This window comes from Canis lupus, chromosome 38 (genome assembly GCF_003254725.2).
Source record: "Canis lupus dingo isolate Sandy chromosome 38, ASM325472v2, whole genome shotgun sequence".
NCBI lineage: Eukaryota > Metazoa > Chordata > Mammalia > Carnivora > Canidae > Canis > Canis lupus.
The window spans coordinates 24,262,900-24,279,387 of NC_064280.1; the positions used below are offsets into that span (position 1 = coordinate 24,262,900).

At 62.6% G+C, this 16,488-nt stretch overlaps 2 protein-coding genes across 2 annotated transcripts in view; one reads left to right on the forward strand and one right to left on the reverse strand.

Moving 5' to 3' along the window:
- Positions 1–4,540: 4,540 nt before the first annotated feature.
- On the reverse strand, positions 4,541–6,244 carry CCDC185 (coiled-coil domain containing 185). The gene has a single exon (XM_049106997.1). The coding sequence runs from the start codon at positions 6,202–6,204 to the stop codon at positions 4,654–4,656; it is 1,551 nt and encodes a 516-aa protein (XP_048962954.1). The 5' UTR covers positions 6,205–6,244; the 3' UTR covers positions 4,541–4,653.
- Positions 6,245–13,083: 6,839 nt separating this feature from the next.
- Positions 13,084–16,488, forward strand: part of SUSD4 (sushi domain containing 4) — a 45,704-nt gene continuing 42,299 nt past the window's right edge. Inside the window, exons 1-2 of the mRNA XM_025420680.3 lie at positions 13,084–13,184; positions 13,420–13,587. Coding sequence (XP_025276465.3) covers positions 13,455–13,587 — 133 coding nt within the window. The 5' untranslated portion in view covers positions 13,084–13,184; positions 13,420–13,454. The remainder of the gene's footprint in view (positions 13,185–13,419; positions 13,588–16,488) is intronic.

Here is a 16,488-nt window from a genome sequence, read left to right on the forward strand (position 1 = left end):
CCCCAAATGCATTTTTTATTCTTTCTACTGGGTGCATTGTCTGTTTTCTTTATAAATGCAGTACAACAAACAAATTATTTAATAACCTAAAAAAAAATCCAAGAAGTACGGCTCCTGCTGAATGCATTCTTCACTTTCGCACTGTTGCAGAAACGAAAACTCCTGTCGAATCGCTGGAAGTTGGGAGCACTGGCCGGTAAACACGGTGTGTAAGTCACTACGTGACTTAAATTAAATTAAATTAAATTAAATTAAATTAAATTAAATTAAATTAGATTCTTTATTCATAGAGACACAGAGAGAGAGAGAGAGAGGCAGAGACACAGGCAGAGGGAGAAGCAGGCTCCATGCAGGGGGCCCGACGTGGGACTCGATCCCCGGTCCCCAGGAACAGGCTCTGAGCTGAAGGCAGGTGCTAAACCGCTGAGCCACCCAGGGATCCCCGGGGGGGGGAGGGTTTTTAAATTACGACTTTAATTTTATTTGCAGCTACGGACTGTTTAAGTGCTCTCTTTTGTATTAGTGAGCTGAGATCTGTGTTTTTGGAGAACATGGTCCATTTGTCTAAGTTCTCAAAGTTATGTGCGCGCAGTGCTCCGTGTTATTACCCTTCTGCCGTCTTTAGGATCTGTAGTGATGCAGCGGTTCATTGATGGCTGGAGTCTGCATCTTGTTTTTTGGTGTCGGTCTTGGCGAGGTTCGTCCATTTTACCCAACTTTTCAAACAACTCACTCTTTTTCTTTTTAGTTTAATTGATTTCTGCTCTTTTGTTATTTTACTCTTGCTTTGGGTGTATTTTGCTTTTTTCTAGGTTCTTGAGGCAGGAGCTTAGATGACTAATCTGAAATTTTCTCTCACATTAAATATAGCCACTATTTTGCAAATGTTTTCTCCTAGTCTGTAGCTTGTTTTCGGATTCTCTTGATCGAGAATTTTTTCTTTTTCAGGGCACCTGGGGGGCTCAGTGAGTGAAGCATCTGCTGGTGGCTCAGGTCATGATCCTGGCGTCCTGGGATCAAGCCCCACATCGGGCTCCCTGCTCAGTGGGGAGTCTGTTTCTCCCTCTCCCTCTGTGCCTCCCCCTGCTCATGGGTGATCTCTCTCTCTCTCTCTCTCTCTTAAATAAATGAAATCCTTTTTAAAAAAGAACTTTTATTCAGTTTTAGAAATTTGACCATGATGTGTCTTTTTGCATTTCTGTGGGTTTGCCCATTTTGGGGGTTCATGTAACATCTGGAATATGTAAGGTTATTTCTTTTACCAAGTTTGTCAACTTTTCAGCCATCATTTCTTTGAGTACCTCTTCAGCCCTGCCTACTTTCTACTCTCTTCCTGCCCTGGGCGCTAGATCTTTTGTGATAGGCCCACAGGTCCTTGAGGCTCTGCTACTTTTATTTTTTCTCTCGGCAAATTTTCTGTTTTTCAGACTGGGCGATTTGTGTTGTTCCTGCCTGCTGTTGAGCCCATCCACTGAGCTTTTCATCTTTGTTATTGTGTTTTCCGGTTGTAAACTTTCCATTTGGTGTTTCTTTATAGGTCTTGTTTCTTTGCTTTCTATTTACCAAGAGTTAGTTGTTGCTTTTCCTTTTGTTTCAAGTGTTTTCATAATCACTTGGGGAAGCATTTTTATTGTGTCTAGTGTAGAATCCTGAGCTATTTCTCCCATTTTTCATTCCCATGTTCTCTTTCTCATTCAGTTTGAGATATTCTTGGTTCTTGGAATGATGAGTGATTTTCAGTTGAAACCTCGTCATTTTGAGTTTCTTAAGACTAGATCTTATATAAACCTTCTGTTTTATCTGGGTTCCTGTCTCACTGCTCCAGAAGGAGGGAGGTTGAGGCCTTGTTACTGCCAGGTAGAGAAGTCTGGTTTTCACCCAGGCTCCACTGCTACCTGAGGTGTGTGTCTGGGGAGAAGGGGTGGTTTCCTCATCACTGCCTGGTGGAGGTGGGAATACTCACTCCCTTGAGGCCACATGGATACTCCCTGGTTGCTGGATGGTGACAAAACTCTGCACTGTCCACTAGGCTTTTCTGACAGCTCCTGGCAGGAAGAGGGGAGGATGCTCCATCACTGCATGGGGTGGTGATGGTGGTAGTGGGTGGGCATGGAGGTGGGTGGATGGTGGTCCTGGTGATAGTTGGGGGTGGTGATTGTGGTGGGTGGTGGGTGGGTGGGTAAGTGTGGAGGTGGTGGGTGGAAGTCTCAGTTCCCTGTTTGGTCTCCGCTGACACTGGGGAGCTCCTTATCTCAACCTGACAACAACCGAGGTCTTTGTTGACATGGCGGGGCGGGGGGATCACGGGATTTCCTGGGGTGTTTACCTGGAGTAGAATTACTATCTGAACGTTTTCCATCTTGTTAAGCTGCCCTTTTCCTGGTTTGGCCAGAGACAGCAGACTTGTTGGAGCATTTTTCATCTTAGCTCATTGGTGCTTCTGGGTCTGGGGTGTGTGCAGCGGAAAGGAACCCAGGGCATTTGCTCAGTGCAGCTCCTCGAGTCCTGAGTCTGCAGCCCGTTGGCCTTCTCTGCACTTTTTCTAGTGTTGTTTCATAGAGGACTCTCAGGGTATATAGTTATACACTGATTTATTTTGAGGCAGGAACAGGGAAAGTAAGTATGTTCTATCTTCTGTTTTATTTTATAGGGGCACCACTGGGGGGCTGACCAAGGGGGTGGACACAAGGAGAACAGAACTCAGAACTATTATCAGTAATAAAATGCAACACTTGACAGGGTCTGCACCGGGCTCCGGGCGCTACACCGAGCGGCACACACTGGTGACTCGTCCCTGATGAGTGTGGATTATAACTGCTTCATGGGTGAGCAAGCTGAGGCTCCAGAAGGTGACTTCCCCAAAGCTGTGGGTCGGCCACACCGAGGGGAGGAGTTAGATTCGCGGGAGGTCTGGTCCACCACGCACTGTCCCATGACCCCGGGCACGTGGGCGGCACGTGGTGAGAACAGTGGGGTGACCCAGAGGAAGAGAAGAGGGTAAGCTGGAGATCGAGGCAAGATGTAGGAGTCCTTGCATTTCTGTGCAAAGGAGCGAGGCCCGTGGAGGCCTCGTTGGGGGACCCAGGGCAGGCGCAGGGCATGGATCAGGGAGGAGGGTCTAGAGGGTCCCTGCCGTGCAGGAGGAGAAGAGGGGGTGCCCGGGTGGCTCAGGCAGTTGAACTCCTGCCTCTTGGTTTCAGCTCAGGGTCGTGGGATCGAGCCCCAAGTCAGGCTCTGCGCTCAGCACACGTCTGCTTGTCCCTCCCCTGCTCCCAAGCTCGCTTGCTCTCTCTCTGAAATAAATAATAATTTTTAAAAAAAAAAAAGTTGGGATCTCTGGGTGGCTCAGTGGTTGGGCATCTGCTTTCAGCCCAGGGTGTGATCCTGGAGTCCTGGGATCGAGTCCCACATTGGGCTCCCTGCATGGAGCCTGCTTCTCCCTCTGCCTGTGTCTCTCTCTCATGCATAAAATCTTTTTTTTTTTAAAGGTGAGAATGTGACTCTCACACTGACCTCTGATCAAAATCCCTTGTCAGGTTACCTTTCGTGTCATTTCAAAAATCCTAATAAGACAATCAGGCTTATTCTCTTTCTGTCTTTTCTAAAGACAAATGTTACATTAGGGACTTTGAAGAAAACCTGTGTAATGTTTTCATAGACGATTTGGGGTGTGATGGGTTAAATTCTGCTCAGCCTGTGGCTCCTTAATTTGAAACTGCCCTGTTCCTGAATCACGCTTAGTCATTCATTCAGGGCTGCTTCGGCCCATTAGACACCACACGCGTACACAGGCAACGTCAGCCACCTCCTTCAGGAGGCACAGAGGAGAAATAGAAAGATTCCAATTGAATTTTGTTCCAAAAGACTGGATAGGCCTGGCCAAAGCGGGGGAGTGTGCAAAGGATCAGACGAGAAGGTTCCAGTGAGCTCCGGGATAGCGTGGCTGTGGCAAAGCGGGGAACCAAAGCAGCAGGATCACCAAACCCAAGTCAGAGAATGCCAATTCCATGGAGTGATCCGAGGGTAAAAGGGTTCCATGGTTTGTGACAACCACTAGGTTTCACCATTAATTTCTTTACTGCAGGCCTTTTCAGAGCCTTTAAAACCTTCAGGTGCATTAGAAACAGCTAAGAGGGCACGTGGTGTGCAGGGTTCCCAGACCACTTGTTTGCAGAGAGCCTCCCACTCACCCACTCACACAATCTCTTCTTTCTTGGAGGTTTCCTGTGACTTCACACCTCACGTCACAGTGATTATTTTACTTTCCGTCCCTCAGAGCATCCGTTCCCAATACCAGTTATAATGTGTGAGTTCTGGGATGGCCAAAGACTTAGGACCTGGATCTGAATCCCCTCCTGTGGATTCTTCTCTAGTTCCTCAAGGAGGGGCCTGATGTGCGCTTCTAAGGTTACCAGACAGCGAAATGAGTATTTTCTATTTAAATTGAAACTTAGGAAGGCAAGGCCTTTTCTTAAAATCCCGGCGTGTGTACCCCCAGCCCTCCCAAGTCCCGGCATGAATCAACGAGCGAGTTCAGGAGTGGAAAGTGCAGGTATTTTATATATTTTCTGAAACCTGTGCTGGTGGCGACCCGGTTCTGCAGGGCGTAGAGGTGCCCGCCTCTGCCTCGCCCCGGCACCGGGCGCCCCGCTCTCAGCACCTCTGCGGCCCTGCCCCGTGCGGGCCCTTGAGCGGCCTCTGCTCCAGGAGGCTGGTGGCCAGCGCGCGGGCCTGGTCCCTCCTCGAGGCCCAGGACAGCTTCTGGAACTCCTGGAAGGCGGCGTCGCTCTCCCGGGAGATCTGCTCCAGCCTCTGCTCCTTCCTCCTGACGGCCTCCTTGATGCCCTCCATGATGCCCTCCACGTGGCCCTTCTCCTCCTTCTTGGCTGTCAGCCTCAGGATGTGATGGAACTCCTCCCGCGGGACGCTCAGCTCCGGGTTGTGCTGCCCCTTGTCCCTGGCGCTCCTGTGCTCCGGACTCCTGGGCGGCCACCTCTCCAGCTCGGCCAGCTGGGCCAGCAGCTGCTGGTGCACCCGCGTCTGTACCTCGGTGGCCCCTGCGTGCGGCTGCACCTGCCTGAGCTGCTCCTGCGGCCTCTGTGGCCTCTGTGGCCCGGTCCTCGGCTCGTGCTGGCTGTCGAGGGGCTGCGGGCAGCTCTGCTCCAGGGACAGCTTCCTCAGCAGCTCCTCGGCCTTGGCCTGGCAGTCCAGGAGGACCCTCCGCGCCTGGTGGTTGACCAGCGAGCTGAGGCTGGTCTCCCAGGCCCTGGCCTGGGTCTCTGGTGCCGGCAGCTTCCCCGGACAGGCCTGCTCCCCGACCTGCGGCCCGTCCTGCTCCCGCGGGCCCTGCACCGCCCCGGGGGGCTCCTGCAGCGGCGGCTCGGGGCCCTGCGTCCGGGGTGCGGGCTGCGCCTCCGAGGCGGGGGCTCCCCCGGGGTGTCCGGACCTGGCGCTGCCCCTGGGCTGGCCGTCCGGCCCGCGGCCCCGCGGCTCCTGCTGCGGCCACTGCGCCGGGCTCTCCGGGCTCTCCGGGCTCTCCTGCAGCAGCCGCCCGCGCTGGCGGCCCAGGGTCGCCTGCACCCTGTGGCCCGAGAGCTGGAGCTCCTCCGGGGCCGCCTGCCGCTGCAGCTCCCGCATGCGCCGGGCCCTCTGCAGCCGCGCCAGCACCCCCGCCGCCCTCTGGTCCCCGGGCCGCGCCGCGGCCTCTTGCAGCGGGTCCTGCAGGCTCTGCGCGCTCGGGGGGTCTGCGCGGGGCCCCGCGGCCGGGCCGGGCCGGCTGCCCTGGGACCCCCGCGGCTCGCAGGCGGCCCTCCCGCAGGCGCACGGGCAGGCGCACGGCGGCCGGACCCCCCAGGCCGCCACGGAGGGCTCGTCCGGGAGCCCCGAGGCCCGGGACCAGCGCCCCGCGCCCCCCGCGCGCCCCGCCCACAGGTCCCCGCTCTGCGCCCGCTGCGCCCCGAGGCTCCCGGCGGGCGGGGGCAGGGGCGGGGGCGGGTCTCCCGTGGCCGGGGAGGGCTGCGGGGGCCCCCGGGGCTGCGGGCGGGGCGCGGGCGGGGGCCGGGGCCTCCTGGCGCGGGCGGGGACCCTCGCGGCCACGTGGGTCAGGCTGTGGCTCTCCCGGGGCGAGTCGGGGCACCCCGCTTCCCGAGGGGACCCCCGCAGGGGCGAGCGCGGGGAGCAGCGGCCCAGGCCCAGGCCCTCCATGCTGCGCCCCTGTGCGCCCCGCGGGCCGCGGCCCCTCCCGAGCCCCACCCGGGCCTGTGACGCGGCGGCCACTTCACAAAGGGGGGCCTGGCCTCGGGGCTGCGGGAGGGGGGGCTGCGGGGGATGGGGGAGGGGGAGGGGCTGGCCTCGGGGCTGCGGGGGGGGGGGGGGGGGGGGGCTGCGGGGGATGGGAGAGGGGAGAGGGGCTGGCCTGGCCTCGGGGAGTGCGGGCGGAGGGGAGGGAGGGGGCTGTGGGTGGGGGAGGGAGGGCCGAGGGTGGGGGAGGGGGAGGGGGAGGGGGCTGCGGGTGGGGGAGGGGGGCCTGGCCTTCCGGGGCTGCTCCGCGGGGTGCCGGGTACTGGGGGGGCACAGGTGCACCTGGAAGGAGCTGGCTGGAGGCAGACCGCAGCGCGGACTGCGGGCATGGTGGGGGGCACGGGCGGGGCCACGCCTCCGAGGTTTGCAGAGCTCCAGGCTTGCCTCCTGCGCTGGAGCAAGCCCACCCCTGTGTGTTTTGTTTGCCTGTTTTCAACTGAAGTTAATATAGGGGTCTGCAGAAGTTTCTGCAGATTTCCTAACTCAAGAAAAGAATGAAAAAAAAAAAAAAAGAATGGAATTAGGGCAGTTCTAAAGCAGGCTCCATGCGGAGCATCTCGGGGTGTCCCGCTGTCTGGGGGTGCAGTGGGGAGGCCTGTCTGGGCCTCAGTCTCCGGGTACGGCCACCTGCAGAGGAGCGGGATGAGCAGGGGTCCTGCTGTCCCCTTCACCCGCATCTCCTGGCCACCTCGCATCAATCCCACCAGGCAGGGCCTATAGGATTGATAACAAGTCCTTAAGACAAACCTGAGACCCTGGAGGTCACCTGGCCCATGGCAGGGGTTTTCAGACTCACCCCTTTGTCCACGTCAACATGCGCCTCTCAGGACGTGCGCTTGGGGTTGGGGGTGCTGTGTCCCTGACCTGGGAGCCCACCGCCCTCGGGCCCCACTAGTGGATCAAGGCCCAAACACCCCGTGGGTTGGTCCTTGGGGGCCGGCCTTTGCGAGGTGCGTAGGGTCCTTTGCAGGATGAGGGTGAGGCCCCATGCTGGCGTCAGTGTCCGCCCTGCTGGTCACGCCTCCCCGAGGAGGATGGGGCTTGGGGTCCCCTGTGTGGGCCCAGGTGTCCGTGCGGCGTGACCCGATCGGGCCTGTATTTCGGGACTCAGCCGGCAGCAGTATGGACGGTCAATCGGGGAGAAAGGCCGGGGAGGAGATCCGTGCAGTAATCCGGTGGGGGGTCGGTAAGCCTGACGGTGGCCGGGGGACAGGAGGCGGTGGACAGGCCTGGCCCCGGGGCCGGGGGTGGTTCCGCCTGGAGAGGCCATGATGCACTTCGGGGAGGGGCCCTTGGGGGCACGGGAGCCCCACGACGTGCAACAGCGGACGGACGGCCTGGGAGAGGCCGGACGGGACGAGTATGGGAGGCCTCTGGGGTCGGGCTGGCGGAGGCTTCAGACCCCGGGGAGCACAGAGGACGGCCCTGCCCGGGCGGGACAGGGGCCTGCGGGGGCTAAGGGGCCGCGCGGTCCCCGGACGCTGCAGACAGGTGAGCTGCCTTCTGTGCAGCAGGAGAGCCCTCGGCGCCAAACCTCCAGGACCCCCGCAGGCCCCGGGATCTGGGCCTTCCGCCAAATAAAGGCCGGGGCCTCCTTTCCTCATTCATTGGAGTTCTGGAAAACACGGCAGGTGTGCTCTGATCCCATGATCCCAATTCAGGATGAAAGGGGAACGAGCTCGGTGCCCCCCCCCTCCCCGGGAGTCCCGGAGCGAGGCCTCGGGGGTTTCTATGGAACTATCTGGATGCTTCCTTACGTCGTGACTCGAGATGTGGATCGAAACTCCACTCTCAAAGTTGATTTCACGCGCTGCTCGTTCTCAGGCGGCTGCTGGTCAGCTCAACATTTCCCGTATCTGTGACGCGTATCGCCACACGTTTCTACCGAATTGCTTTGAGGTCACCTTTTCCAAGGAGAGATCCTAGGGGTCCCGACCGTGTTTCTCAAAAAGTAAGTAAATAAATAAATAAAATAAAGCAAAAAAACAGTGTTTCTCAACGGCTGGGCTACAGGGGACCTTATTAATTCTCCAAGTCTGGCCTCGGGGGCCCGCCGCACGTCCTCCTCAGGTCACCCAGGAGTACAGACGCCGCGGAGTGACAGCATCCATGAGCACTGCGTGCCCACTGCATGGGGCCACGCTTTGTTAAAAGTTTTGAAAAAGCCGGGAGTTTTTAACTTTCAGAGGCAACGCGTCTGTCACAAACCTCGGCAGGAGGCGCGGGGAGCTCAGCCGCGGGGATCTGGGGGGGGGGACCCTCTGGGCAGGTCCAGCCTCGGTGCCCCTCTCCCGGCCGCTCACTTCTGGCTCTACCTGCCCGTGTCACTAACTGGGCTGCCGTCTACACCGAGCGGCGCCCCCTCCTCAAGCCTCGGCTCCCGGGAAGCCGGCCTGGCCGCCCTGACCGGGGGACACCCCGTGCTGACCCGTGACGGCGCCCGCCCCGCCCCAGGACTCTGGGCCCACCGGGGGCCACCGCCGGGCGCCCCTGAGTGGACGTGCCGTGGCCTCGGCCTGATGGCAGAGGGAGGATTGGGACCTGGTTCCCGCGCCTCGTGGACTCGGAGACAGCGGCTGGCCAGCAGCACTTGCTAGAAGGGTGGCCCTGAAGCGTCGGGGGGCAAGGGACACACCAGGTTGGATGGGGGGACGGGTGCGAGCAAGGCCCGTGTCCTCCGTGGGGCGTGCTCCGGCAGGCCTGTCGCGCGTCTCCAGGGCCTGGGTTCCTCGCGAGGAGTGGTATGGACGCTGGACCCAGGTTCAAGGGGCGACCCCACGGAGCTCGGGGTCGTCCCAGGGCAGCCCTGGCGCCCAGCTGCCTGGGGCATGAAAGGCAAGAGGCCAGGAGGGAGGGAGCTGATGGGCAAGACCAAGTCAACGCTCAGGGAAGTGGCATTTTGACCATAACGCAGGAGGCCTGAAAGCCGCCTGCGCTCCTGCCCTCCCTAAGGGGAGACACCGTGTCACCCGCCCTGGTGGCCGCCTGGCTTCCTGACACCCGAGGGCCAAGCCGGTGCTTCAGGCCCTCCACCTGACCGTCAGGAAGGCAGCCGCCCGGGCCATCGCTGCTCCGCACCCACGGCATCTGCGCGGACACACGGGGTCTCCTAAGGACCCGCCGTCCCTGCCAGGCCCCAGGCGCTGGCCCTGCCCGTGGAGGTGACCGGGCTTCGTGGGGGAGGAGCCCCCGCCCAGGATCCACGGCCGCGGAAAGGACCGAACGCAAGAGGGCGTGGGGGGCCTCACCCTACTGAGGCCCCCCCTGGCGCTGGACTCAGTCCCTGTCACCACCCCACACTGGGCACTGCCTCTGGGTCCTGTGCTGCCTCATTGCCCAGGGACAGCCCACAGGCCCGGAACGCTCCAGAACATTCCAGGTAGCCGCGCGGGGAGCCCATGGCCCGACAGACTGTGACCCCCTCACGGTACCGTAGTGGGCCCCTGAGTGCCTGCTGGCTGTGACCCTGCCCCGGGACACCCCCCATGTGGCCTTCATCACCCGCTGGCTGTGACCCTGCCCCGGGGACCCACCTGTGTGGCCTCCATCGCCCGCTGGCCGTGACCCTGCCCCAGGGACACCCCCGTGTGGCCCTGCCTGACGCCTTCCGCTTGGAGCTGACTTAACAGAGGTGCAGCTGTCGCGCCCTAACATCTGTCTGTCTCAGGGGCGCCTGCGGACGGGGCTGTGGTCTGTGTGGACGGGCTGCCCCCTCTGGTTCTTTCTGCTCAGGGGGTCGTGGGGAGAGAAGCTTCTGGACGAGGCGGGAGCCCAGCAGCCTGCTCCCGTCCCTGGCCAAGGGGCGCTTCCCTGAGGTCACCGTCCTCTCCCGCCCACCGGGCGCTGCACCCGTTCGCCGGCCCCCTTCCTGCTCCTTCCTCTCCGTCCCCGTCTGTCCTTGTGCCTTTCAAAGTGATTTTTGATCCTGCAGGGATGGGCGGTGGGCTCGCCGCGAACTGTACAAACAAATGGGTTAAATTAAACCATGTAACGAATTGAAACGGCGGAGGCCCAGCGGAGGTTTCCTGGGACCGCTTGGCGACCAATGGCACCTGCTGTCGCTGGCCGGGCCTGCTGTGCTTTGCGGCCCCCGCGGTCCCCGGGCCCAGCCCTGTCCTCTCCGTCAGGAGGGATGAGTTGCCGATGGACACCTGACGGGGCCCCGGGCTCAGCCGCAGGGGGACAAGCGGGGGGCACGGCTGGCCCCAGGACCCCACCGTCCGGCATGTCAGCGGCGGCAGGGCGAAGGCGCAGCGGGCATCGGTCCCTCGCCCGCAGCCCGCACCCTCTGGCCCCCGCCCACCCCCATCATCCTTCATGTTTATTCTCCATCCGCGCGAGTCTGTTCGTTCCTCTCTCCGCGCGCGGCCGGAGCCCGGCCCGTGCCTTCCTCGCCGGGAGCGTGAGCTCCCCGAGGGCGCGGGCGTTCTGTGTCGCGTTCGGGCCAACTGCAGGGCCCGTTCACAGTTGGTGCTCAGGAAATACCCCCGGAACGTGACCGGAGCGTTTTCAGGGGAGATTCAGTTAGTTTTGCAAAGTCCTCACCGGTGGGCAGGGAGGGGCCGGGGGAGGCAGGGAGGACCGTGATGGCGGAGGGAGGAGGGAGCGCTGGAGCTGGGCCGGGGAGTCCGAGGACACCCCAGGGTGAGAGACACCGCCCGCATGAGAGGAAGGGCCACTGAGGAAGGTCTTCCCCTTCTGCCACCGAGCGGCGTGTAAGTGATGCCCCCACCCGCGTCCCACCTGCCCCGTCATCTCCGTCTCCTGAGAAGGGCATCCACGTAGCATCTGCAGGATAACATGCGGTGGACCCACGAGCTGGGGGCGGCTGGCAGCCCTCACTGGCTCCGCGCCCCGGAACCCGTGGATCCATCTCCCCGGCCTCATCATCCTGCTGTGTGGGATGAGCGACACGCAGATGCCTCGTCATGAGATGCGGGCTGAACTGTGTCCTCTCGAGCTTGATGCTGGGGCCCTAAGCCCCAGGCCCTCCCCATGTGAGGACGTTTGGAGAGAGGTAATCGCATTCCAATGGGGTCATTAGGGTGCTGTCCTTGCAAGAGGACATGGAGGGGGACACACGGAGGAAGCACCCAGGCCACCGGGGGGAGATGGGGAGAGGCCTCGGAAGAAGCCAGAGCTGCGGACACCTTGACCTCCAGCGCCCCAACTCTGACGCCGAGAAAGTAGGTCGTGTTGCGCTGGCCTGCGCAGCTGGGTGTGGTTGCGGCTGCCCCAGGGGACTGGTGCAGGAGATGCCTTGGTGTACTGTGGGGGCCGCCCCCACGTTCGTCCTCCTGAGACCCGTTCAGAGAAGCAAATAATTCAGAGTAACTGGTCAGTCCCGTCATGTGCCGGCCAGAAAACGGGGACACTGGGCCGCGTCCAGACACAGGCCACATGGCGGGTGAGGAGTCCAGGGGCCGTGCGGTGGGCTGCGGCCGCTTCTGCCCGCAGAGGGGAACCCGTCCCCAGCCGGAGCGCAGACGCGTGTCCCACTACCGGGAAGATACGTGCGCCGTCAGCAAATAGCTTTCAGCTTGGTGGATGTGGTGGCGAGCAGAAAGGCTTGGAAATTGAGAAAATAAAAAATAAAGTAAGTATTCAAACTGCAGAGGTCGGTCACAGGACCTCGGAAATGTGGGGGGGCCCGTGGGACTCTGGAGCCCCCAGAGGAGGAGCTCGCGCCAGCCCCGCCTCAAGCCCGCCCGGTGCACGGCGGCCACCACCTTCGGTTGACGAAGCAGAAATAATAAATACAAGCAGTAAAAGTCAACCTGTCCCGAAAGAATTCATGAAGATGGCTCCCGGTGACAGACACAGGAACAACTGTCATGACCATGAGTCAGCGCGGGAGATTTCGAGAAAGCCGATGGGAGGCAGCGGTGATTTGGCGGCGGTGTCAGACGTGGGGTTCTGGGTGAAGGAATTGCGTGGAATAACGGGGCGCCACCCGATGTGAGCACTGCCTGCGGCAGCACCTCCAGTCCACCCCTCCTAGGGGGCAGCGGGGGCGGCCAGTGGCTGAGCAGGGGGTGCGGGGAGGACGGGAGCCAACACCCCGGCTGCCTTGGGGTGCACCCACCTGTCCAGGACTCCCCTCTCCAGGTCCCCCCTCCTGCAGGTGCACCGACCGTCCCCTTCCCCCCCACCCTGCGGGACGGCGACCCCCTGGGGCGCACCCACCTCTCCAGGCCTCCCCTCTCCGGGGCCCCCTCCTGCAGGTGCACGGACCACCCCCTTCCCCCCTCGGACAGTGACCCCCTGGGGGGCACCCAGCTCTCCAGGCCTCCCGTCTCCAGGTCCTGCAGGTGCACAGACTGCCCCCTCTCCCCGCCCCCCCGCGGGACGGCGACCCCCTGGGGCGCACCCACCTCTCCAGGCCTCCCCTCTCCGGGGCCCCCTCCTGCAGGTGCACGGACCACCCCCTTCCCCCCCCGGACAGTGACCCCCTGGGGGGCACCCAGCTCTCCAGGCCTCCCGTCTCCAGGTCCTGCAGGTGCACAGACTGCCCCCTCTCCCCGCCCCCCCGCGGGACAGCGACCCCTGGGGCGCACCCACCTCTCCAGGCCCCCCTCTCCGAAGGCCCAGGCGGGGCGCGGGGAGGCGCGGGCCCGTGGGTCCCGGCCGGGTGGCTCAGGCCGCGGGGCCGGCAGGTGCAGGCGCGCGGGCTTCCCATTGGTCCCCGCCCCGCCCCGCCCCCGCGCGCCCCCGCCCCGCGCGGCCCCGTCCTCGGCGTCGCGCTCGCGGGCCCAGGTGTCGGGCGCGCGTCGGGCCCGCGTCCCCGCCCCCCGCGCCCCAGCGCCCCGGGAGCCGAGGGGGGCGGGCGCCGAGGCTGGTCGCGCCCAGATGCGGGTCGGGGCGGCGCGGGGCGGCGGCGGCAGGTGAGCGCGGGCCCGAGGGGCGGGAGCCGGCGCCAGCTGCCCGGGGTCACGCGGGGCGGGGGAAGTGCGGGGCCCGGTCCCCCGCGGCCCGGCCGGCCGCCCCTCCGCTGTCCGCGGCCTCCTCGGGCCGCGCGTGCCTGGGTGCGCGGGGGGCGGGGGCGCGGGGGGCGCGCAGAGGGGCGGCCGCGAGGCCCCGAGGCCCGGGCACCGCCGCGTCCCCCCCGCCCCGCTGCAGGCGCCTGCGAGCCGGATGCGGCGCGTGGAGGAAAGATGCATCCTGGAACGACCCCGAGCGCGGGCGCAGGACTCCGGGAGCCGCCGCCGCCGCCCCCCCGCAGGCTGCTGGCCGCCGTCCTGTGGATCCAGCTGGCGCTGTGCTTCGGGCCCGCACAGCTCACGGGCGGTGAGTGACCGGCCCGCGCCCCCGCCCCCGCCCCCGCCCCCGCCCCCGCCCGGGACCCCAGCCCCGCAGGCCGCGCGCACGCACCTGCGCGGGGCCGCACCTGGGCCGGGGCCGGGGGCGGGGGCCGGGGCGGGGGAAGGGCTGCGGCGGCGGCGCGCGGGGCCTCTGCCCGGGGTGCGCCCTCCTCCGCGGACACACGCGGCCGCCCGGGGCCCCTGGCGAGCCTCCCGGGGCTGCGCGCAGGCCCCTGGCCCGGGGAGGGCTCCGGGGAAGTTAACTTTCCGCCTCCTTGGGCGGGAGGGGGGTGTTCCCGCAGGTGTGCGTGTGCAGGGGCACCGGCGGCGCTGGCAGGTGTCCCCGGGCCTGACCCCCGGTGCGCAGCGGGGAAGTCAGTGCGCGGCGGTGGCGGGGAAGCAGGTGCAAGCAGCCCCGTCTGCAGCGGTGGCTCGTCCTGGGGTCCTGGGTGCTGGGGGGAGGCCCCGGACGGAGCCCCCGCTGCCTGCGCCCTGGAGCTCGCTGGCGCGGACCTGCGGGAGCACAGACTCGCCTTGCAGAGCTAAACTGCTGTCCACGTATAAATAAATGATGATTGATGGAAAGCAGGTATTGGTGGATGTAAATAAACCATTTCCTGTTTTAAGATGTTGCCCTTCTAGAGCAAAGGCGCGGAAGGAAAGACCCGAGGGAGGCGTTAGTGGACGTATCGGAGGGAAGACCGGTTGGGGTCCGACGCAGGGTCAGGGCCGGGCGCTTAGATGGGGCACCCGGGGCCCAGGCGAGGGTAAGGCGCCGTTTGGGACGCGCCGCAGAATTAGCATGGGGACACTTGCTTCACCGTAGGGACACCGTTTGGCCTTTGTTGGTTTTCTAACAAGGGGTGACGTGTTAATGCTCTTATTTTTATAGGAACGTGTGTGAGGCGGGCGGCCTGGCGCGGCGTGCGGGGCTGTGGTCACGGCCTCTGCTTCTCAGCTGGGTGGGCACAGGTGGGCAGGAGAGCGCCGGGTGGGGCTGCGTCTCCCCCTTCCTTCTTCGTTCCACCCCCCCCCCTTCTCACTCTGAGCCCTCAAACCAGGTCCCTGCTCTCCGTGCACCCCCGGGCCGTTTCTCCCGTTCAGGCACCGGCCGTCGGGGTTCACCTGCGGGGCTCTGGCCGTGGTCACTGGGAGGGCGAGCTTCTCAGCTGGGCTGTGCGTCTGGTTCTGCTGCTCCTGCTCGCAGAGCCCGTCCTCAAGGACCTCAGAGTGCCTTGAGCTCATGCCGTCCTTCACCCTGCACTTCGGAGGGAGGGAGGAGACCCGAGCACAAGCATCCGGAGCCTTGAAGGCCAAGGAGGGAGAGAGGGTTGCCCGGGACCCCTGGGCTCAGGGCTGCTCCTTCTCAGGCGCCCACATTGCAGAAAGGCTCCCAGCACCTGGGTTTCACGTCGTCGAACTCCTTCCGGCCGCGAGGGTGGTTGCAGGGAGCGTCTATCATTTCCAGATTGCTCTGTGCTTGGACACTTTGGGTGGCGGAGGTGGCGGGGACGCTCTGTGAGGACACTACAGGGCGGGGACTCGCGTGCAGGCTCCGGGACGGACGGCAATGCCAGCAAATCCCTGGTCCGAGAGCTGCGCATCTAAGGCTTCGATGTGCCGACCGTCCCGTGGGATCTCATGGAAAGGCAGGTTCTGCTTCAGCTGCTCTGGGGCGGGGGGCGGAAGATTGCACGTCTCCCACACGCTCCTGGGGGATGCGTTGCTCATGGTTCAAGGACCACGCCGAGGCATCCTTAAACACATTGTTTCTGACCCCAGACTCGCTCCCAGGTACTAAATGCAAGGGCCTGGTGAGGGGGCAGGGGGTGACCAGAGGCCTTATAATCTTCCCATGAGGCACAAACCTGAAAACTAGCCCTCCCAGAGTGCTTTCCTTTTTTTTTTTTTTTTTTTTTTTGGTTCACAAAAAAAGGTGCATGTGTAATAGATGCTGTTGTAAAATGTGGATTTTCATTTTTGATTGCTTTTGGTGGAAAAAAAAAAACAGCACAGTAGTAAGAGATAATCTGAGCTAAGAGGAAAAAAAAAAGCGCGTGTCCAATGCAAGTATTACAGGAAAAGCCCAAGCTAGAAAGGGAGAAATTGAGAGCATTCGACCAAGGGCGGAAAGAAGTCCGTCAGAAAGGAGGAGCTCTGGCCTAGAAAGGGAGACCGAGGAGGGAACGTGTGGGGCTGAGCGGGCTCGAGGTGACTCCCGGGTGGCTCTTTCCAAGGTGTCTTTTGTAAGTTAGGGCAAAGGGCCCGTGTCTGGCACCCCAAGATCCGATGCCCGTAGAGGACTAACAGCGGTTTACAGGGATGCTGAGCCGTGCTGTCCCCGGGGTCCGCGTGGAGCATGCAGCGGGGTCTGGGCTGCTCCTCTCCCTCCAGAGACGCACGGGCTGTTTGCCTGGAGGGAAGGGAGCTCCGGGTTTGCCCTGCAAGTCAGGCCCGGAGGAGATTCACCGGCACAGCCCGGTGGGGTCAGGAACGCAGGCCCGGCCCTGGCTCTGCGGCTCCAGACCTTGGGGCTTCGGCCCTCGGAAGCCTGGTGGCCTCACTGTAAACGGGGATGCTGCTGCCTGACTCCAGCGGTTGGTGCGCGGCCGGAAACCGTGGAGGCACTCAGTGGGTGCCCGGGAATGAGGGGGCGCAGAGTGTCGGGCAGTCCAGGCCTTTGCTGTCTCCGTTCAGTAAATAACTGGGAGCCGTCCACACCCTGTGCCGAACACCTGCCAGGCCCTGTGGTGTCCAACGTTCTCTTACCTACAAGGACGCTCTCTTATTCTCTCTTATTTGTCCAGGGAACAAATTTACTTCAAAACACCCAGAAGTGGCAAAGTCGCTTTCACGTTTCCCTGGCCGCCGCGTCCAGCCCTCCCCA

Excerpts from the sequence above, each read along its gene's own strand:
- CCDC185 (XM_049106997.1), bottom strand. The coding sequence starts at position 6,204 with ATGGAGGGCCTGGGCCTGGGCCGCTGCTCCCCGCGCTCGCCCCTGCGG.